General features: G+C 44.5%; 1 protein-coding gene across 4 annotated transcripts in view; it reads left to right on the top strand.

Annotated features, from left to right (window-relative positions):
* Positions 1 to 23,533, top strand: part of Rgl1 (ral guanine nucleotide dissociation stimulator like 1) — a 278,552-nt gene that overhangs the window by 94,445 nt on the left and 160,574 nt on the right. For 2 of the 4 annotated variants that reach the window (XM_087580169.1, XM_087580166.1), the window contains exon 2: positions 18,899 to 19,062. In XM_087580169.1, the coding sequence (XP_087436295.1) occupies positions 18,931 to 19,062 (132 nt within the window). In that variant the 5' untranslated portion in view covers positions 18,899 to 18,930. 4 annotated transcript variants of the gene reach the window in all.

Below are 23,533 nucleotides of genomic sequence, written 5' to 3'. Positions count from 1 at the left end.
ATGAAACACCTTTTAAAGATGAAGTAAAACAAAGCATTTTTCCCAAATCGAGCAAAACCACAGACGCTTATGGCCAGTGTGCTTATAGAATAGGATAAAAAGGGGCAGCCAAGGTGAGGAGATCTCGGCCAGTAATCCTAGCATTTGAAGGGCAGACGTGGGAGGATCTGCTACATGACCTTGTTTCAACAAAAAAAAAAAACCAAAAAGACAGACTAACAGACAAAGGGATATGTTAAAGGAAACTGCTAAGACAGAAGGAAAATATCCGATGAAAATGTGGATCTTTACCTGGGATTAACATGCTCAACAGAGCTTTGAAAATGGCAGATAGTGGGTAGAAATCAAAGACTCTTACTTTTGTTCTAACATTTATTCAGAGGTAATTGATCACTTAACTGTAAAGTGAAAATAACATGTTGTGGGACTTACACGGCACAGCAAATTGGAAAAAGCATGGCATCAATAGTGCCAAGGTCAGGAGGAGAATGGATAAAGTATTCAGTTAGGAAATTCTATATGTATATATTCTATATGTAAGAGGTAGTGCTAAGGCAGGCCAACGAGGAGAATAATATAAACCATGGTTTCATTGGCTAAAATACAGTAGAGCTAATAAACCAATTGTACTGGTAAGATGGAATTAGAAAATAATTAATAAGAGAGAAGGGAGGGGCCGGAGAGAGGGCTCTGTGCTTATGTGCCCATTTGACAGGCGTGAGGACTGAGGTTGGATCCCTGGCACCCATGTAAAAAGCAGTGCGTGGTGGATGTGCCTCAGTGCTGGGGGAACATGCCTAGGGCTCAGAGACCAACCAGTTTAGCTAAATGGATGAGTTCCAGCTTCAAGGTGCAAGACCTTGTTCCAAGATTAGATGAAGACAGGAGCGGAAGATGGCTCGGCTCCTAGGTCTTAACGGTTAGGAGCTCTTACACAGTGCCCGAGTTCAGTACCAGCGTCTACATCAGGAAGCTCACAGCTGCCTGTAAGTCCAGCTCCAGGGGAGCTGAAACCGTTTTCTGGCCTCTGAAAGCTCTGCACTCATGGGCACACATCTGTACACTCACACACACACACACACACACACACACACACACACACACACACACACACACACAGAATTAAAAATAAGTTTTCAAAAACATACACATGTATGTTTTACAAAGATAAGGTGGGGGTGAATCATAGAAGACATCTGTTGGCGTCTCAGCTGTGTGTATATATCTGTTCACATGCACACGACCACACATACACCAAAATATATGTTAGGCTTAACAGAAATAAAGCATAAGCATTATTTATGAAATTGAACAGAGGGATGTTTTTAGGCTTAAACATATACATCAGAACACAAGACAACTCTCCAAGGACCAGCTGAAGCATCCACATTGTACTAGAAAATGTAAGTGCAAACATCTCTCAAGTAGTAACAAAGGGAAGAAGAAATATCAGTGAAACTGGAAGTTGGGCCTGTGAAAATCCCAGTATAATACCTGCCTGCTTCTGCTCGGAGGTCAAAAATAAGAGGATTTATTGGAATCTAGATGCCTGGTCTGGTAGAAACAATTCTGAAAAAGAATTAACGAAGAGTCACATTTACTAAACACCTACACTGCTGAAGTAATCAAGCCAGTGCGTTTAGGCATAAACTTAGCATAGAATTTTAGCATAGAATCAGGAGTATTTAGAAGTAGACCTGTGCATATTAACACAGATTTCTAATGAAGACGCTGAAGCAGTTCAACCTGGGAAGTAGCACCTCTCTCCAAAACATGCTCTAGAACAGTGGTTCTCAACCTGGAGGGTCACGACTCCTTGGAGGGGGTCACAGGGCCCTTTCACAGGGGTCACCTAAGACCAACCCACATATTTACATTGTGATTCATAACAGTAGCAAAATTGCAGTCATGAAGTAGTAAGGAAGTAATTTTATGGTTGGGGTCAGCACAGCACGAGGAGCTGCATTAAAGGGCCATAGCATTAGGGAGGTTGAGAACCACTGCGCTACAACAGTTTAACTGTGGACAAGAGTAAGGAACCTGACTTTATCCTACACGAGTTATCTTGAACTATACCAGAGCCTCTGTCTGGTCAGCTTCAATTGTCAACTTGATGAAGCCTGGAGTCATCCAGAGAACTCTGAAGGGAGGAACTGAGTAATCAGATTAGCACGTGGGTGTCATTGGCAAGGTGTAATCTTGATGGTTAATGATGTAGGCGCCCCACCCACAGTGGGCAGCTGCATCATCCCTATGCAGATGGCTCTGGGCTAGCTAAGCATGGACCCTGTGAGGGACCAGAGAGCAAGCCAGGAAGCAGTCTGTCCGTGGTTCCTTCCTGGACTTCTCCCCACATGGATTGATTATGACCTAGACATGTATGGCAAATGTTCCTCTCTTCCCCACGTTGCTCTTGGCCAGAGGGTTTTTATCACAGCAGCAGAACGAGACTAGGATAGTCCCAAATTTAAATGGCAAAACAATAAAACTTCTCAGGAGAAACCTTCCAACATTTGTGTAGAATAAGATTTGGTAGTAGGACACAAAAAACATGAACATAGAAGAAAAACATTGTAAATTGGAACATATTAACAATTTAAAAGTAATGTTCTTGGGGCTGGAAAGATGGTCCAGCAGTTAAGTGCTTTGACTGGGCTTCCAGAGTACCTGGGTTTGATTCCCTGTACCCACAACAGACATATATGCAGGCAGTGTGTGTGTGTGTGTGTGTGTGTGTGTGTGTGTGTGTGTGTGTGTATGTGTATTTATGTATACAGCTATACAGATAAATAAAATTTGAAAAGTTACAAAATATTAGTAATAAAATGCAAATGAAAGGCAGATCTCAGACTGCTGGGGTGTGTGTGTGTGTGTGTGTGTGTGTGTGTGTGTGTGTGTGTGTATGTACACATATAATTTATGTATTATTTTGTAAGAACCATGATTACTCTTTACTATGCCAGAGTACCTGGGACAAGTAACTTAAGGAAGGAAGTTTTTTCCTGTCTCTTAGCTCAAAGGCACTGCCCATTATGGTGGGGTGACAATGTGGCAAGAGTCTCATACAGATTGCTCCATTCCTCCTATAGTCTGGACACACCCGGGGATTGTGCTCAGTTTGCTCTGTTTATGTTGATCACTCTGACACCCCCCACCCCCCAACTGCCGTGTGGAATGCCACATAGTGCTGACCCAATCTAGACATTCCTTCACAGACTTGACCAGAGGTTTGTCTGCTAGGCTATTTTACTTCCAGTCAAGTTGAGAGTCAATGTTAACCATCATAAAGTGTGTCTAGAAAGCACACTCAGCCCTGAAGTCACCGACAGAACCTTTTAAAACTCAATTAATTTGAATGTGTTCTCTACTAAGGAAGATATACTGGGATTCAGTATCATTCGTTGTCAGACAAATGAAATTATAGCCACAAGAGATGCTACCACAGGTTTATTGGAACAGTAGAATGGTCCATTTCAAAGGTTGAAATTACCACCTTTTGGTAACAGATACGGAACAGTTCATCCACTGCACACAGGGGTATAAAATTGTACCAGAACCACTTGAGTGGATTGTCTCGGTAGTACCTTATAAAGTTAAATACCATCTCATCCAACAATTCCAATCCTAGATATTTGTCTAAGGGGAATGAAAACGTGTCTCTATATAAAAAGTATGTGCGAACATTCCTCTCACTTCCAAGTAACCAGGCTGGAAACAGCACAGATCCCCATTAGCAAGTGGACTGTAAACAAGACAGTTAACAATGGAATAGCACCCCACAGTAAAAAGCAAAGCAGTCAAATATGTGGCAACGTGGATAATCTCAAAATACAAGTAGTAAGTGAAGAGGCCAAGATACAAGAGGATACGTAGGAATGCTCAGTAAAACACTAGGAAAGTAAAGTTTAGCATAGGGACAGAGAAGTCCATGTTTGCATGGGGCTGAGGGTAGGATTACATCAACTGGGAAGCAAGTTAAAAAAACCCTTTGGTGTGCAGAAAATGTTCGGTATCTTGATTTCATTCCCAGGAACATGGAGTACACACTTGTCAAAACTCATAGAATATGCCCTGTGGGTATACATGGCCAATGGGATGGCTCAGCGGGTAGAGGTGCTTGCTGATAAGCCTAACAGTCTGAGTTCAATCCCCAGGCTTTACATGACAGAAGGAGAGAACTGGTTCCCCAAAATTGTCTTCCGATCTCCATATGTGCACCATGGCATGACAAAATAAATAAGAAAACGTCATAAAGATCCAGCTGTACATAGACGGTGTTTAATTCTGAGGGGCAAGTTCTTGGAGTCCATGAAGAAAAACTTGGTGAAGCTGTTGACAGTTTTCCCTTTTCTAAAACTTGTTCTACCTTGCACATTAGGAATTTCTGTGATCTCTGCATTTATGTTTAGGCTATGGTGGAACAGAAGGTGGAGGGGGGGGAAAGGAAGGACAAAAATATTTGTGAATCGATTTATTCAAAGGGTATCTATTGAGTACTCCATGTGTATCAGTATATGCTGGGTGCCTACTATGTAAAGGGAATATAAGTAGGCCTTGACCTCTAAAGAGCTCCCGGCTACTCGAGTATAAGCCAAACATGGTTTACTGAGAAAAGTGCTGAGGCTGCTTACACAGGGACGAGTAATGCACTCCCACAGGGGTTTGGTGTGGGAACAGGACTGAGGATGGGGCAGGGCTGTGTGTGTGTGCGTGTGTGTGTGTGTCTGTGGCGCGGGGGGGGGGCGATGGAGTCACGTGACAAATCCTGGGAGTCAGGCTCCTGAGGCCAGCATCAGGGTGTATATCTGAATCTATTGCACAACACATAAGCTTATATACAGTCTTTGAGTCAATCCCAAGCCCCTAAATTCTCAGCCAGTCATATCTCGCCACACTGTCACCCTGCTCCAGTGAAGCCCTGCCTGATGAGGTAACTTGGAAGGAGTGGGGAAGCATCCACCACCTGTTAGGACTTCTGTGAAGATGGGAGGGCAGCCACTACTCTGGCCTCAGTTTCTTTTTGCTGTCTCACTGATGTTCTGGGAGGCCTTCTAGGTTTAATGCGGTGTGTGACAGATCAGGACTCTTCGAGGAGTTGAGGAGCCTATGGTGTCTTACTCTCCAGCCCACTTTTTCCCTCACAAGGTTGACCTCCACATCCCCCCCCAGCTTGGGACCTAGGAGGTAATAATTGCATTTACTATGAAAGCCAATCAGTGGTTAAAGTTATGTGCTTTGGAATAAGACTGATTTGGACTGGAATTCTGGCTATGCTATTGATTGTGGCAAAGTCAGGTTAGAATCCAGTATAACGTGCCATAAGACCACCCCTCATGGAGTCACACACGTGCTTAGTAAGTGATAGCTATTGTGTTCCAGTGGGGCAACGGAAGAGGAGGAGAGAGGGGTGGGGGGTATAAGAGACCACATGCAGCAAGGCATGCATGGGAGGTCACAGTTTCAGGACAAGGCGTTGGGCAGTGCATGGCGGTAGGGGAGTTGGAGTAGGACCAAGTGAGCACATGACCTGAGGGCCGCACTGTGCCCTGTGACGGTGCAGGTTCCTAAATAGCACAGTGGCTTATAAGAGGTTTCTGAGAAGGTGACTCTGAGGACGATGACAACAATAACGAGGACGAGGGTAGAGGAGGAAAAGGAGGAACGCAAAGTTCAGTATTGTGGCTATTGTAGTAGTAGTTCAGTTTAGAGACAACGGAAGTGTAAGGACAGTGCTCAAATGCAGAGATGGCTCTAGTCAGAGCTGCCTTTCAGAGAAGTCATCAACAGAATGTGGTGGTACATTGGATAAGGGACTCCGTGAACTGGAGCAGTTGAAGATAATTCTGGAAAGTGTAGCTTGGGTACCTGGGCGATGGTGCAGTGTTTCATAGAAACAGTAAGGACATGAGGGAGAAGTTTCTTTCATGAGTTAAGACAGTGGTTGAAGAAGGCAGTGACTTTCAAAGTGTTTGAGGACTGTTCTTAACATATGTGTTTTGAATACTCTCCAATATGTTTAACTCTTTATATGTTAATAATATACATAAAATTGTACTCTAATATTCATATGCATTATAAAACATACACAAAGAAGAAAAATCAGATGAAATGAGAAACACACATAAATCAAAACCAGGACGTAGTTTTGAATACCAAGAACCTTTAGATTCACAGGTTCAGGTCCCCGTAACATCACAGAGAAGAGGCGTGCTGGACCACCTTCAGCCCAGGGAAAGCTCGGAGTGCCTTATATTCCTGAACACCTTTTTCTCCTAATTTCTAATTTCTGCTAAGAATGGGTATATTTGTGAAACTCCCTTAATATCCACTCTGAGCTGCTCTAGAAAGTCATCGTAATTCAAACAAGGAAGTGTTAACTTCCTTGACACAAACTTTGGCTGTGACACGAGGCACCTGTCCCCCTTAAAAAATGTCAGGAGAGACACTTACATGCTCACAGGCTCTGGCCAGCACAAAGCAGTCCATGACCTCTTCTCCTTAAGATAACATAGTGAGTGTGTTCCATGACCCCGACAGCTCAGAGCAAAACACACAACACTGCATTTAAAGTAAACGCTCTGCTAGTGTGCTACTCCAGTTTATCGAGGCTCTGCCTTTCTGCTGCAATTTCCTTTGTGGTTATGTGAGACCACTTGTGGCAGCCTGATAAACATGGAGGGCTACTGCTGCCAGATTTTAATTTGGACAGTACAGAACATAATTTTGATTAATTGGTCCAGTAGGAACTGGAGTGGGAGCTAAACAGCTCTGGGGGTCTGTGGCAAGGAATCGGGGGGACTTCATCAGCTGTCCCTGAGGCAGCTTCCCAACCGAGTGCCAGGGTGGCTTAATCAATACATTTATGTCTCAGATAAGACCTGAGGCCTGATTGGACTGGATTCTATTAAACCTCGTGCTGTCTGTGCTACTATATACACACAATCCTGAGCCTGGGATTCCTTTTAAGGACACAGAAGGAATAGTGAAACTCTACCCCTTCTTTTGGTCCAAACTGCAGCGAGTAAGGGAGGGAGTGGGCAGAAGTTTGAATTGCCAGCAGCTGCTTAAGCTAAGCTGGTGTGTGAATGGATCTCCAGTCTCTGTGAGACTAGCAATGTGGGTCTCCAGGATCCAGAACCAGTGGCAAGCCCAGCTGGAGCCGAGGCCTAGTGAACCACAGGCCCATCCCCCTCCAGAACAGCAGGGGAGAGAAGTCAGTGAGTGGGTAGGGAATGGCTGCCACATGTGGCTTGAAAAAAGCTTCAAGTGACTCGATTTACAGATCATGTCCTGTAACTCACAAGTGGGAGTAAGGAGTGAAAGGGCTGACTGTCAGACTTTTTTGCTTCTGTTTTCTGACTCCTTGTGGTGGTGCAACTGTTTATTTTGTGTGGAAGGGTAGGGTCAGGAGCCAGGGCTGGGGAGGAACTGACCAAGTGACTCCTGAAGAATCTGAGAGCAGCTCACCAGCATCGCGGTAGGTGCGGTGGCCCAGATAAGCAGGAGCACCTTTCCCACAACCTTGGCCTTTCCCCGATACTGCATCAAGAGTGTTGGGAGTTTCCTTTAGGTGTTAAAGTTACAAAGTCATGTTTTTCCTGCTAACTTTCAGTGCTAGTTTACCAGGCACAGAGTTTCCCTGACTGTGCTCATACACATGTGTTATCGTGCTGTGCTGCTGGTCTTTGAGACTGACCTCACACCCTCCCTCGCCTCACCTCAGTAATCCTTCCTCTGCTCTCACATGTCCCTTGTGCTTTTGCGCCATGCCCATTTTTCAATCTAGGTTAAGGACATGAGAAAAAACACTTGAGTAGTTATCTTTATGAGCATGGTTTGCTTTGCTTAACATAGCAATCTCTTGTTCTGTTTTTCTGGAAAAAAAAAGTCATGGTTTCATTATTTTTTCTCTTTATGGCTAAGTAAAACTCCTCTTGTGTACGCACCATACTTTCTACCCCAGCCATCTCTCGATGGACATCTCTTAGTTCTGTTTCGTGGCGATCGTGACTGGTGGTAGAGCTGGGCTACACAGGGACTTGCATGCTGACGTCTACCGTGGCTCATCCAGTGCATACTCTGACTGGCTGTAAGGGTCTCCTTTCGCTGCCTCATTGCTGACACTGGTGGTGGTTTTCTTGCTGTTAGCCATTCTTATGGAGTGAGGTGAACTCTCAAAAACGAGTTTTATGTGCATTTCCCTGGTGACAAAGGACACTACATTCTTTCCCAAGTTCTTCTGTTTAAGAACCGTCTCAGTTCCAGGACCTGTTTTCTGACTAATGATTTGTTCTTTGTGGTGCTGACTCGTTCCCGTTCTTTATGTACTCTACATGTTAATCCCTGTCCTATGCACAGTTGACAGGCTTTTTGTTCCCCAGGAGGCTGACCCTTCATTTGCTGTTTTCCTTCACAAAGCCCCAAATCAACATGCCCACAGCTCTGTGGCAAGTGAAGGCCATAGGAGGACGGTGTAAGAATAGAATTGTTCTGAGTCAGACAGATCTGTTTTCAAAATTGGACTCTTCTGTGTGACCTTGGAGAGATCACTCAGGTTCTCCAAGCTCCAGTCACAGAGAGTAGTCTGTGTAGAAACTTCCAGCACCTCTCCTGTTATTTGGAAATGACTCCTCCTCACATCGATGCCGACTGCTCCTTGATCATGTTTAAAGATCTCACCATCCTTATTCGCTTTGGTTTTGCTTGCATTGTTCACACCTTATGCAAGGGCTTGTTAGCAGCTAAGTCATGGCCTCTCCTTCCTCCTGGGTACAGCATGCTGTTGGATGTAGTATTAGCATGGCCCTGAATGTTTACCGTCTCGAAGTTGAAAGTCAGATTGGTCTAGCGCCGTCCAGGCAGGAAGCAGGATAACTTAGTCTCTTTTATATTCATAAAGTCGCTGTTGAGAATTTGGAATCCAGAATGTTCTTGTTTTGTTTTACTGGAAATAGCAAGGTTAGTCTGTGGTGCTGAGAAAACTGAAAAGGAGTGGAACGGTCTTTGTATTTCCATGATACAGCAAGTTGAGAAGGAAGCATCTGTTTTGGTTTTTGGTTTGAGGGAAAATGATCCCTCATGGCAGGGTAGGCGTGGTGGGAGCTCGAGGTGGCTGGATATGTCACACCCACAGTCAGTCTGAAACTGCAGCCTATCTGATGATGCCACGTCATAGTCAGGGTGGGCCACCCCTCCTCAGTTGAACTGGTCTGTAATACCATCGCAGACATACCTACAGATAGGTCTCCTTGGCAAATCAAAACCCAGTCAGGCTGGTGATGAAGATTCACCATCACAGTCCTGTAAAGGCTAAGAAGGAGTCACCCAAGGAAGAGAGAAAAACTGCAGCCCAGCCGGGATGAAATGGTAGTGGGGATGGAATGGCCCTTCCCTTCAGACAGATGCTGGAATGTATTTCATGAGCACTGTGAAACAAAAACCCCACATTCCAGTCATTTCTCATTTGCTGGTGTAGAAATTGAGGTGTTTCAGTTTGGTTGTCACATACTGTGATGTGTGTGGAAATGGGCAGCTGAAATGGTCCAATTAGACCAAGGCAGCATCAGTCCAAACTATAACCCTTAGCAAAAACGTAATCCAGGATCAAACAGAAGTCCCGCAGATGTGCACACATCATTTAAGGCAGCTTTCGAGAAGACTGTTGGCTGACTGGCTCTGGACTGGAGGCTGATGAGAAATCCAGACATGGTCCTGCTGGAAATGTGTGCAGCTTTAACGAAAACGTTAAATTCCTATTCAGTATCTATTTAATCTGTCCCAGCAAGGTCCTTCCCATAGGCGGAGCTGAAAGCTGTCCTGACATTCCCCATACAGAGCACTTTTCCAAACGCATTTTAACAATCTGAATAAAACGTGAGAACGAAATTTAGTTTTTGGCTGTTTTATTTAAGCTTAAGGTTTTTTTGTTTTGTTCAATTCAAAACAATGTATTTTGTCTTTAGTGGATTGTAGAGAATCATTTTTTAAAATTTCTTCCCCCATATGCACAGGAATACTCGAGGCCTTCTGCACAGGACAGAGCATCCACACAGAGCTGGAAGGAGGAGAGAGAAAAGCATGTAGGGAGGGAAAAGTTGCAGTATTAACTTTTTATGTGTGTGGATGTTTTGACTGGATGTATGTCTGTGTACCATGTGTGGTCGCTGGAGGCCAAAACAGTGCAGTAGCTCCCCAGATTTAGAGTTACAGACAGTTGTGAGCAACCATGTGGGTGCTGGAAACCAAACCTAGGTCCTCTGGAAGAGCAGCCAGTGTTTGTGAGCACTGAGTGTCTCTCCAGTCCCTGGGTTGCAGCATTGTCAGAACGGTTCACTAGCAGACAAATGAGAGTCTCGTTAAAAACAGATTACATTCTTTCCCAATCTTTGTGGAGCACAGTTCACATCGTGATATAGCATTTTCTGGTGAAAATGTCATGATATGATATATAGCACGTTCATAATTAAAGAAATTAAAAGGAATTCTGCTAAGCTGTGGCATTGGTGAGGTTGTTCAGTGTTTAGAGCGCTTCCTCACAAGCCTGATGACCTGAGCTTGGCCCCTGAAACCTATGGTGGAAGATTCCTAAAGAACCTTGTCCTCTGACTCCAAAGCCATAGTGTGGCACGATGAAGGACAACAGACAGCTATTGTTACAGTGATTGAGCGTGTGTGTGTGTGTGTGTGTGTGTGTGTGTGTGTGTGTGTGTGAGTGTGTGTGAGTGTGTGTGTTGAGTGTGTGTGTGTGTGTGTGTGTGTGTGTGTGTACACTCATGCATGAGCTTACATAGCATGTGTATGGACATCAGTCTGTTCTTTCTTTCTACTGTGTGTGTTCCAGGGATCAAATCAGGTCATCTGGCTTGACAGCAGGTCTCTTTACCCATTGAGGCATCTTGCCAGCCTGGAGCCTGGAGTGACACTGTTCTATCTGTGAAGAGCACATTGGCTCTGTGAGGGGAGGTATGGAGTGAATGGAGACTTGAAGCTCTGGATCAGACAGTTAAGAAAGACCAGGGAGTTTCTGCTCAAGTTCCCCGGTCGCTGAGGTGACACTTGTGAGGTATTCGCTCAGTGCCTGAGGGGTGGTCATATGGTCTATGTCACTGTCAGAACTGTTGAGACCTCAGAGGAATGGCTCTCACTTCAGTGTGGACAGGAAGAAAAAGAAAGCCTACCACTGTTGTACCACATCTGCTCCCCTGAGGATTCATGCCTTTCCCCTTTATTCAGCCAGTGAGAGCCAGAGTCTACAGAGCTGTGAAACATTTGGGCCAGGGCTGTCACGGGATTTACAGTTCCGTCTCATTTTAAACCTTCAAGCACATGATCCATAAGAGCTAAGCTTTGGATCATACAGTCTATACCAGTCTATATTAGTCTATACCAGTCTGTACCAGTCTATACCAGTCTGTACCAGTCTATACCAGTCTGTACCAGTCTAGAAAATCTAATTCAGTCCCTAGAACTTCTCCTAGCAGTCTTGAACACTGATGGACTCTGTGGTCTCAACCTCAGTTGCTTAGGTGTCCCCTCCCCTCCCCTCCCCCTTGCCTGTCTCTGTGGCTGTGTGGCCAGATTGCCACACTGAGTGCAGACCAGGACAGGAACCCAACTGTTTCTTGGGCTCAGCAGGAACTGTTGCACACAGAGCAGCCTTTCTCTGGGGAGGTTCACAAAGGCAGTACAAGATCAGTCTGGATATTTCTTTCCTTTTTTTTATCAAGAAGTTCTGCCAAATACTAGCAGTACTCAGAGAAAATATATACAAAGTCTGAAGTCCAGTGGGTCATGTGGCCCAGGAGCTCGGAGAGCTTTTGTTCTTTCCAAGAACGAGTTGGTCTCCAGCACCCACATGGCAGCTCACAATCAACTCCCTCTTCAATGCCCTCTTCTGGTTCCCACAGGAACTGCACACATGTGGTACATAGACATGTATTCAGGCAAAAATCCATACACATAACATTAAATAAATCTTTAAAAAAGTCAAGCTGAATCAAGTAGGAATTCCTCCCACTTTAAATTTTCTACATTTAACGGACACGGCTGCTGCCAGAGTCGTTTCTAACTTCAGACTCTTGTGCAATCTTGCTCAGTCTCCAGTGAGACCTTTATGCAGTGAAAATTCCTTTGAAATGGTTGTCCAATGACTGACACTTATTCCAGAATTCCATGATGGCATCTGCTTAATCCTTTATGCTAGTGAAGGGCTTTTGATTAAAGGCAAGTGTTTCCAGAGGGCACCGAGATTGAAGCAGTGTAATAAGCTGCCGATGAGTTGGAGTCTGACGGTGGAGGTTGGAGTAAGCTGTGGACAACAGAGCAAGCCGAAAGCAGTCTACAGAACGCAGGCAAACCGCCCCATATAGGACAGAAATGCAGGTGGCATTCCAACGAGGAAGTGCCTGTGTGGCTGTTGCTGCCGTGCCCCTAGTGAGCTGTCCTATCCATTCATGATGTCACAGCAAACACGACCAACGTTTTCCACTGCTATGCCATGATGCATTCCCCGTTACTTCTGCAGAGCGAGCGCACAATGTGTAAGTGATGAGCCAGGCCCCAAGATAAATCCTTGGTTGTATTTATCAATATAAGTCCTTCAACTAATATGGAATAATAATTCATATTAGTTTTGCTCCCACTTAAAAGGCGATGAGGACATTATTTCATAAGCTGGAGGTCTCTGCAGTATCATCAATTCACATTTAAGATGAGAAAACTGAGGCTAAGAAAGGTGAAATCATGTGCCCTCGAGTCACAGAGAAAGCGAACTATTGAGTCATCCATCGTTCAGGCTCAGGTCTTCTGACAGCACAGCGCTGCTCTGAACCTGTGAGTCAAACTGAAGTCCAGAGGCTGCTCCTGATAGATGGGAGGGCTGGAGAGAGTGGAAGTAAAGATAAACAAACTGGCTTATCTGGACAGGGCCTCAGCTCATTAGGAAGAAGGATGAGGAGGAAGGGCAGGAGGGTGGAAACAGCACAGAGTCAGTCACGGGGAGAGTGTGGAACAAGGCAAAGCCAGACGTCTGTGGACTCATTCTTAGATAAACTTGAAAAACAAAAAGAAGCAGAGAGTTCAGGTATATAAGAGACACAAAGAAAAAAAAAAACCTTGTGTATTATTATTAATGCTCGTAATGGACTCTGCAGGGAGAGGGAAGCCTGCCTCTGACAGAGGAAGATGAGAACTTCCAGAGCATTCGTTCCCATAGGATCTGGAGATGGGGCCCTTTTTTTTCCCATCCAAAAGCATTTAGTGAAAAGAGGGAGGAGGAAAAAAGATGATAATTGATGAGGGATGTGTCATGCCCTATTTATAACCCTAGGAAGAAAGTGAAATTCAATAGAGTGCAGACTGACTTATCATACAAAGGCATGGAGTTAACAATACAAACAGAGACTTATGAGGGCAGCCAGGCCCCAGGGCTCACCCGAACGCTGTGTTTCAAAAAGGATACCTTTCTATGATAGTCACACAGAACTTTTATCAAATGATAAGGACACCAATAATAGCAATTTTCTGTGTCCTTAGGCTGCCCCTCAATATCTGCGTTTCTAAGATTAACCATGGTCCACTGACTTTTGCACTTAGTGGTCATTTGGGGATTAAGCCTTGAGCTCAGACCTTTGTTATAACCGTGGGAAGTGTGTGATCTGCAGTTTATAATTGTTCCTGAAGGAAAAGAAATGATAGCTTATTAAGGTCATGTGTAGGGATAGTATATTTATAAGGTAGTGTTAGGAAATATTTTAAGAGAGTAGACGGGCTCTATAGAGAGAAGGCTCAGTGGGTAAAGGGTTTGCGGCTTGAGCTTAAGGATGTCCAGCATCCATGTAGATGCTGGGTGTGCATGGCGGCCTACCTGAATCCAGCCTCGGCAGCCTGCCTAGATAGATGTGCTGAGCAATGGGGTTGTGGTGTTACTATGTGAGGCTGGACACAGCAGAGGAGACACCCACTGCCACTCTCTGGTCTCTACATGCATGTGCGCAGGCACATGTGTGACACACACACACACGAAAGTGCCCACATGCCATATGCTTGAATAGAACACACCCAAACACATGCAGACATTAAAAGTACAAATTTAAGCTAATCCCCTATAACAAATAACCCCCTTTATGGACATGCATCTTTCTCTCTAGCAATAATCATTTTTTAAAAACAGTTTTTCACCAGTTTAAACGATCAGTTTCTTCAATTGACACATGATCCTTGGATCTAACTTAACTCTAGAAAACCCTAATAAAAAACAAAACAAAACTATTTAGCTGTGGTAGAGACATGAGAATTGTAGGACTTGAATCAAGGTGACCTTGGAAACCCTTCCAAGACTGGTGATGGGAACATCCTCTGGGTCATCTGGGAGCAGCCTTCTTCCTTCTCCCCTGCCCCCACACTTGTTTTCTTGGTTTAATTTTACTCCCCCTCTTCCTGCAGTAGAGACAGCAGGAAATTTTTCTCAAAAAATTTTATTTTTTAATATTAGGGAAAGAAAAGTTGCTTCTGTGTTCTCTGATTACAAATTTACCTCTTTGAATATTCTATTTATTTCCCCGGCTTGGTTACAACTTAGGACTAATCTGACCATCCAGGAGTTTGGGTTGGGTATGTTAGGATGTCAGCTTTTCAGAACCGGTTTTCATAAGGTTTATGATAACTTATTCTCATCTGTAACTAGAAGAAAAGATTGTCATTGAACGCTACAGTGTGTCCATCGCGTGTGTGGTGCTGTCGAGTGGCTCATGTCAGTGGTGTTTGTACAGAGGCTGGGATATAACCTTAAGAAAGAGGCGCTTAAGATGTGGCACGGGGGGCTGGAGAGATGGCTCAGCGGTTAAGAGCACCCGACTGCTCTTCCAGAGGTCATGAGTTCAATTCCCAGCAACCACATGGTGGCTCACAACCATCTGTAAAGAGATCTGATGCCCCTTCTGGTGTATCTGAAGACAGCTACAGTGTTTTTACATATAATAAATAAATAAATAAATAAATAAATAAATAAAAATAAAAAAAAAAAGATGTGGCACAGGAGAGGAAGGGCCGCAAATGCCTCTTGTTCTCCAATAACAAAATTGGTAAAGCTACAATATAAACTTCTAGCAGTTTTTTTTTTTAAAGAATTGAATGAAAGAAACCACATAAGTGTGAAAAATTAAAAAGTATAGAATATTTTATGCTCGAAGAGGAATAGGCAAGTTAGTGACTGTATAATTTGAGGGTGGGGCAGCCAAGCATTCAGTCAAATGTATGGGATTTCGCTGAGCCAGCGGTCCCCGTGTGACTAAGCAGGTCACTCAGTCACATCTTTGTAAAGCCTACCCCGCTCAAAACTTTAGACAGCAGTGGAGAGGAAAAAGAATAATGGAACGCTGGTGAGATTCCCTCTCTACTTACCCTGCTCTTACCTGTGGGCTTAGGTGGGGGCCTCTCTCCAGGGGGTGCCGTTGTGTCAGAGGAGACAGTGACACCACCCCTGGTGCATATGAAGGGGCACCACAAGGAGAATAGTCTAGCAGGGATGAGACGGGGCGAAGAGAGGCTTTCAGTGCTGATGTGGGAGTGGAAGAGGGGATGGGGACAATGCCTTCTTAAATGGCTTGGAGGAGGGGTAAGGTGGGGAGGGGTGGCTCGGGAACCTCCAACTTCCTGCTAGAATAATACAGTTACTTAGCTTCTCTGAATCTCACTTTTCACCGTGGTAGATAGTGGTAAACATCTTGTAAGGTTATTGTGTGGCTGAAGCAGGAGAGTACAGTGCCCAGTGGCTAGTACCCAGCGTCATTTATGTTTCTAAGTGAGTAGATACAATGAGGATGGGTGGGGAAGACTCCAGTGTCGGGGGAGGAGGAGGGGGAATCTTCAACCTTGTAAGAGCTGGCCGCCTCTCTGAGACCCTCCTCAGCTGCTGGGTGCTTTGGGGCTGTTGCCAACGTAGAAATGCATCTTTCTCCCAGACAGGGCAAGGAGCAGTCTGGGAGAAGTCAGTTCACAGTGGAAGTCAGTCCGAGCATTGAAAACAGGCCAGTTGCACCCATACTGTGGAGCTGAGAGAGCAGCCACGGGCAGACAGTGGAGTCCTCTCTGTGGGGTCGCTGGGCTGCAGCGTGGTGACAAATGTACACTGTTCTGAGATCTTGTAATCTGTCTAGCTTACTCGGCGACATTTCCATGACATGTGGAGAATGCAGCCGAAGCCATCCAGTGTGGTTTCCTCACTCTTGTTTTGATTTAGTATTTGTTGTTTACAGTATTATCTCCAGTAACAACCATGGAATTTCCTTCCCCACTAATCTGGTCTATTTCCATCTTGCCTGTTTATTTTCAATTTCCTTTTTCTTGGCTTGAAACATCCCATGGCTCTGCCTTGTTTATTTCCTCGCCTGTGTCAGCATCCTTCGTCAGCATGTCCCCTCAGGAACTCTGTCCATTTCATTGTGTAGGTTGCATTGGCCTGATTCTTACATGAGTGTTACAGACTCCATGTTTCTAACTGCCATGTGGTGGCCTGGGCTATCATTGCACTCACGGTCTCTCTTGGCAAGCAGTCAGGCTTGCTGTCTGTGGCTTCCAGATGAACACCTGAGGCCCAAAGAGAAAGACTCCGTCCATACAGATTTGTCTCAGTTTCTCTGATGTCACCCCGACCCGCTCATTGACTTCATCTTCCATGTACTCGTATTGGCAGCCGGTCAAGTGAGCATATGGCCTGTCTGCAGCTATGCTCAATTCCCTGGAGTCAGAGCCACAAAAGCAGCCTTGTTAATTAACGATCAATTCCATTTTACAATATTAGCCACCTGGAATACATACTGAATCTAGACTTGCTTCCTCAATATCAAGAACTCAGCCCGCCAAGCCAGTGAGGTATAAGGAGATAACTTGACTTTATTACTTGTTATGGGAGTTTGCAAAACAGTGCCTCCTTTTTACTTCTGGATTGTCAGGAGTTACTGAATTATTGGATAACAATGTTAATAATGAATTGACATCCATTTGACACTTACTTATACTTGCTCTGAATAGGACACATCTATAGTCTCAAGATGCTTACAGGACTTGAAGGAGGAAATGGAGTCGTACAGTAAAGTCGCATGGGTGATACAGTCTATAGGTCCACCCATTTCGTACATGGAGAGGGAGGGTCCCCACTAACATCTTGGAGTGTGTGGACTGGAGGGAACAGCTCTCTGTCTCTGTCTCTGTCTGTCTGTCTGTCTGTCTGTCTGTCTGTCTGTCTGTCTCTCAGAGAGGGGAGAGAGAGAGAGAGAGAGAGAGAGAGAGAGAGAGAGAGAGAGAGAGAGAGAGAGAGAGAGAGAACTAAAATAACTGGATACCTTAGGGATCGGTGTGTGTTTTGAATGGCTGGGATAGTATGGCCTCGATGGTAAGCAATGGTCAGTGGCTCAGAGTTAGAAAAGGGAGGTGAAAGGAGCCAGGCACAAAGCGCCCCAGCTGCTATATGAAAGAGTTTGGATTTATTCTCCAAGAAAACTTTACGTAAGTTTACATAAGCAGAATATCATGAAAGTGTGTTTGTGGGACCTGAGGGAAAAAGCAAGAAGATTCTATAGGACATTGTGGCACGGAGGCCGGTTGTAATGAGATTCTGACTAGAGCTGCCTTCCAGAATAAGGAGCCACTGAAAAGCCTTGTTTGGCTCCGGCAGTAACCCAGAGCCCAAGGCAGCACAGCTGATAAACCCTCCCGGGAAGCCCTCTCCTTCTGCTTCCCCTGCAGCAGTCTTGTCCTCTTACTTACTGAGGTGGGCCTGCCATCAGGGCCTGCTGCATACTCGTGTGCTCCGCTGCGCCCCAGCCCTCCCTCACAGTTGGGAAATGTCGTTCTGTGGCACGTCACACATTATCTTGTACTGTGCCTCGTTATTAAAGCTTACTTACAGCCTTTCGCCCTGGAGCTGTAGGCCTTGGAGATTTGAACAGAATTACTGAATTATTTGTGTTTGCCTAGCATAGAGCTCTGCATGCGCAGCTTCCAGGGTGCATCTGAGGAGTAGAACTCACAAAGCTTTAGCTAGTGTCTTCCAAACCGTCTGTGAAGTACAGAATGTGAAAAGGCCACTAAGACTTTACTTTTTTCTGAACCCATTCCCACTTCTCCTCCCCAGGGTCCACAGCAATAGACATAAACATGCATGCATGCATGTGTGTGTGTGCGTGCACGTACACACACACCACACACACACCACACACACACACACACACACACACACACACACACACTTTATGACATTTGTATCACAGAAGCTTCGAGCTGGCTCAGCTATTGAAAGCCCATAATGCTCTTGCAGAGGACCCAAGCTCACGTCTCAGTACTGACATGAGCTCTCTCAAAGCCACCTATAGCCCCAGCTCCAATGTTTGATGCCCTCTACTGGCCTCCAAGGGTACCTGCACCCATGTGCACTTATCCCTCCATGTAATTAAAAATAAAATCTATTAAAAATAGTTAAAATAGACTAAAAATAGTTTGCGTCACTGTCCATTATCAAGATATGTTCTTTTTCTTCTGGAAGCCTGCATTAAAATACCAGTCATATGGACTGGAGAGATGGCTCAGTTACTGACTCTTCCAGAGGTCCTGAGTTCAAATCCCAGCAACCACATGGTGGCTCACAACCATCTGTAATGGGATCTAATGCCCTCTTCTAGTGTGTCTGAAGACAGCGACAGTCTACTTATATATAATAAATAAATAAATCTTTAAAAATATCAATCATAAATATTTGAATATAAAAAGGGGACATAAGAGTAATGACTGTTGTAATATGATCTTCAGTGATTCCACTGTCCAAAAATGGAGCACAGTAATTTGATTTCATACTTTTTCAAATATTTTTTATTTTAATCTAGATTGTATTTTATTTTTTCAGCAGATTCGTAATGCCTCCTGCTTACCTCTTTCAAGATGGAGGAGAAATCTGTGGGAGAACCTACTCAAGTGGTGTCTAAAGTCAAACTTTCCACAAAAGTAGAAAGCCCAGGACACTGGCTGGTGGATGATCACGCTCGAATATGGGAAGTTTTAAAGACAGAGGAGGTAAGACAATGAATGCTAAAGGACAGAGCTGGAGCAATGGTGTGTGGCTCATACCTGAGATAGAAAAACTCCTACTGGAGTGGATACCCCATGCCAGCTTGGACGTCTGTTCAGAGGCATAGGCACAGCCAGGCTAGAGAACAATAAACTGGAGATATGTCCCTTGGACATTATTGATGACACAGTGACTCAGGTAAAGGAACAAATAGCATTAACCAAAGCATAGAGTAACGATGTGAGCTCAGATGCGTGGAACCTGTCCTCTGGCTTGGATGACCCAGTGGTATAGATGAAGGCACTCTTCTTCCCGGCTTCTTTCCCAAGGTTGCTCTTCTGTGATTTCCTTCTTTCTCAAGCCTTTTACTGAAGTCCCAACAAATGCTAGTATTGTGTGTGTGTGTGTGTGTGTGTGTGTGTGTGTGTGTGTGTGTGTGTGTGATGTATAAGATAGGGAAGTGATACATTATGGCTTTAATTTTGTTGTGTGTTTGAGATAAGCTTCTAAAAAATGATGAGTCCGGAAGAAGCACGTCCCTAAAGCACAGTAGAATGAGAAGCTATTACAAGAGGATTGGAGGATGGGGTTGAGAGCCCGAGCTTGGGAGAATCTCACTTCACTGACCTTGGCATTTACCCAGCTTGACTTCTCTGAACTGAAATGAAGGCTGGGTATAATGGATGGATGGAAAGAGAATCTCAGGGAGAAGGCCAAAACATACAACTACAAAACAGCCAATGTGGTCTGGCAAGGTGACAGGGAAGACTGAACACTTGGTAACAGGTAGTGGGAAGGTGAACAGATTCTTCAGAGGGCTCACCTGGGAGCTCTCACTGCCTGAGAGAGCTGTCCAGGGGCTGGGCCATGGCTTGAAAGCTCAGGAGTATTATTTCTCATAGACCTAACAGCAGGGTGCTCATAAGAAACTCAACGTGACAGTGCAAACAATAATGGAGGGGCACGACTTTGGAAGGCTGTGCTGAGTGAGTGTAGACATGAGAGTATGTGAGTCTTTCCACTTTAATGTCCATCAAGTGAATTCATGGGTTAATTCACAACTTGTCAATTCTTCCTTCTAAAGTAGTAATACCAATTTGTTCTCTGACCAATAGTATGCAAAAGTTTCCACTTTCCTATGTGCATGTCAACTCTTGGAGTTAATAGATTCCCTACTGTTTCTGATCTTGCTGGTACACGTTCTTCATTGCGCATTGATTCTCTTTTGCACCTCAGCCTTATCTGAGATTGCTTTTAATAAAAAATTTAAAACATATTTTTTACATTCTGTATGCTTATTTTGTGAATGAATGTTTCTCGACAGCTTGAGCTCGCTTTAACTTTTCCATTAGTGTTTAAGTGTTTAGGTTTCTGAGAGTTACAACGTAATGAGTCTCTCTCTCTCTCTCTCTCTCTCTCTCTCTCTCTCACACACACACACACACACACACACACACACACACACACACACACACTACATGAATTTATATCTTTCTTTAGTCTGGAAGTCTCTCCAGGATTTTTAATTCTGAATTTCCCACGTTCTCCTTTTGTGTATCCTACCCAATCTATACCTTCTCATTCTTTGTTCCTGCTCTGCAACGTCTTTCAGAATTACTGTGTTTATTCCTCTTTGTGCTGCATTCCCACTAATTTCATGACTATATTCCAATCACTAAATGATATTTTTACTTCTGGAATGTGTTTTTGGTTATTGTTTTTCTTTTTCTTTTTTTTTTTTTTTGGTTCTTTTTTTCGGAGCTGGGGATCGTACCCAGGGCCTTGCGCTTCCTAGGCAAGCGCTCTACCACTGAGCTAAATCCCCAACCCCGGTTATTGTTTTTCTTTTCTTTCTTTTTTTATTAATTATTTTATTTATTTTCATTTCAATGTTGTCCTCCTTCCCATTCTCCCCTCCAAACCCCCCCCAGCCCCTCCTCCTTCCCCTTTGCCTCTATGAGGGTACTCCTCCACCCACCCACTCCTGCCTCACCTTTCTAGATACCCTTTCTCTGGGTCATTGAGCTCCACAGGATCAAGTACCTCCCCTCCCACTGATGCCAGATAAGGCCATCCTCTGCTACACATGCAGCTGGAGCCCTAGGTCCCTCCAATGTGTACTCTTTGGTTGGTGGTTTAGTCCTTGGGAACTCTGAGTGGTCTGGTTAATTGATACTGTTGTTCTTCCTATGGGGTTGCAATCCCCATTAGCTCCTTCAGTCTTTCCTCACCTCTTCCACTGAAGTCCTAGGACTCAGTCCAGTGGTTGGCTGTGAGTATCAGAGTCTGTCTTAGTCAGGTGCTAGCTGAGCCTCTCAGGAGACAGCTATACCAGGTCCTGTCAGCATGCACATCTTGGTATCAGCGTAGTGTCTTGGTTTGGTGTCTGCAGATGGGGGTAGATTGCAAAGTGGGTCAGTCTCTAGATGGCCTTTCCTTCAGTCTCTGCTCCATTTTTTGTCCCTGCATTTCCTTTAGACAGGAACAAATCTGGGTTAAAAAGTTTGAGATGGGTGGGTGGTCCCGCCACTCAACTAGGGGCCATGTCTATCTACTAGAGGTGGTCTCTTCAGGGTCTCTGTCCCCACCGTGGGGCATTTCAGCTAATGTCATCTCCACTGGGTCCTGGGATCCTTCTGTATCCCTGGTGTCTGGGACTTTCTAGTGGTTTCCAAAGGTCCCCACTCCCCATTGCTACATATTTCTATTCATTCTCCTGACCCTTTGAACGTCTCTCCTGTCTCCTCCCATATCTGAGCCCATACCCCCTTTTCTTCCTCCATTTCCTCTCTCCCACCCACATTTTTCTCTCCCTCTACCTCCTGTGATTATTTTGTTCCCTCTTCTATGATTGATTGAAGCATCCACACTTTGGCCTTCCTTCTTGTTAAGCTTCATATGGTTTATGAATTATATCATGGATGTTCGGAGCTTTGGGGCTAGTACCCACTTATCAGGCTCTATGGGTGTAGGGGGGGACCTGGATCGCCTGGTCTGCTCCAGGAAGAGTTGCAGACCAGAAGGAAGATGTATCTGGCAGGGCAGGTAGGTCCCTTGTCTGCTGGGCTCCGTGGATATTCCAGTTAGGCCAGGTATTGGGGTAAGGGGGTCTCCCCTTGAGCCTGGTTATGACTAACCTCCTGGGAGTTAGGCTATCTTTGAGTGTAGAGGAGGGGCTCTTGATCATTGTTTTTCAAAGTGTCATTATGTATTTGCCTCTTTGGGGTGGAGTGTCATATATTTGAAATTAAGTGTTTAATTTTCAGGGTAATGACTAATCATAGCTATCTCATTTAATGCTCTTAAAATATAAATATTAGAAATATTTAATTTTAGGTTATAAGTAAAATGTATGTTTAATAGAACATATTATAATCTTTATAGAAGACTTATGTATGAAAAATACTTTATAATCTCTATAGCTTTTAGACTTTCAAGTGAACCTTATTATATGTTATATAGTTTAAAACTCATTGAACTATATACTTTATTATTGTCATGGATTTTCTGAGACAAAGTCTTGCTGTGTAATGCGGAATGATTTGGAACTTGCCATGTAGCCTCAGACTGGCCTGAAGTTCACAGTCTGCCTGCTTTAGCCTTCTGAGAGCTGGGATTACACTTGTGCAGCACTGTGCTTGCCAAACCGTACATAGTGAACAGGCATGTTACGTCTTCATCAGATCAGTAAGGTTGACCTTGCTATGGACCTGGGATGGAGGGATGGAGCTACGTCAATAAGGTGATGACTGCAGGGCAGTGGGGTGGGTGTGGTGATCAAAGCTCACAGGTGAGCTGAGAGCAGACAGTGTAGCCCTGTACTCTGGTGTGGGTGTGGGTGACAGGGAGCAAGCATCATAGCAAATAGTACCTGAGTTCACATTTAAGAGAGAAGTGGAAATCAGCCTAGCAAATAGAATTCTAGAGGGGAATTGGGTTAACTATCCCTAGAAGGAAATCTGTGTGTAGAATTCTATCCCAGAATTTTGAGCTCCTGTAGCAGAAGAGATGTGACAAGAGAAGATGCTGAGAGAAACTGAGTACCGAGGAGCTTCACGATGCTCACTCAGAAGCCGTGGGCCCTGGGAGTCAGTGGGGGCTCCAGGCATGCTGGCTTACTCTTCAGGAAGTCTGTTAGACTGTGTGGAATGGCCCACAAGGTTTCCAGACCACTCTCCCTTACACTCTCCTTTCTCTTCTCCGGCCCCACGGTGCGAGTCCTTGCTAAACTAGGGATTATTTGGGGATGTTCTTTTTTTGCAAGGTGGTAATTTTCTTTTCTCAACAAGACTGTCCTTGAGACCATGTTCTTCAGTTTTAATTTTACTTCATTTATAAACCTCAAAGCACTGGCACCCTACTAGACACAGATTGAAATAAATACCTGACTGACTGGTGAGTTTTTTCATGATTTAATAGTCAGATGTTGTTCTACTACTGTTAATATCTACTAAAGTACTGTCGTCCTCTCTCTAT

The sequence above is a fragment of the Rattus norvegicus genome, chromosome 13 (assembly GCF_021556685.1).
Source record: "Rattus norvegicus strain SHRSP/BbbUtx chromosome 13, alternate assembly SHRSP_T2T, whole genome shotgun sequence".
NCBI classification, from domain to species: Eukaryota; Metazoa; Chordata; class Mammalia; order Rodentia; family Muridae; genus Rattus; species Rattus norvegicus.
This window is presented reverse-complemented; position numbering and strand designations above follow the sequence as displayed.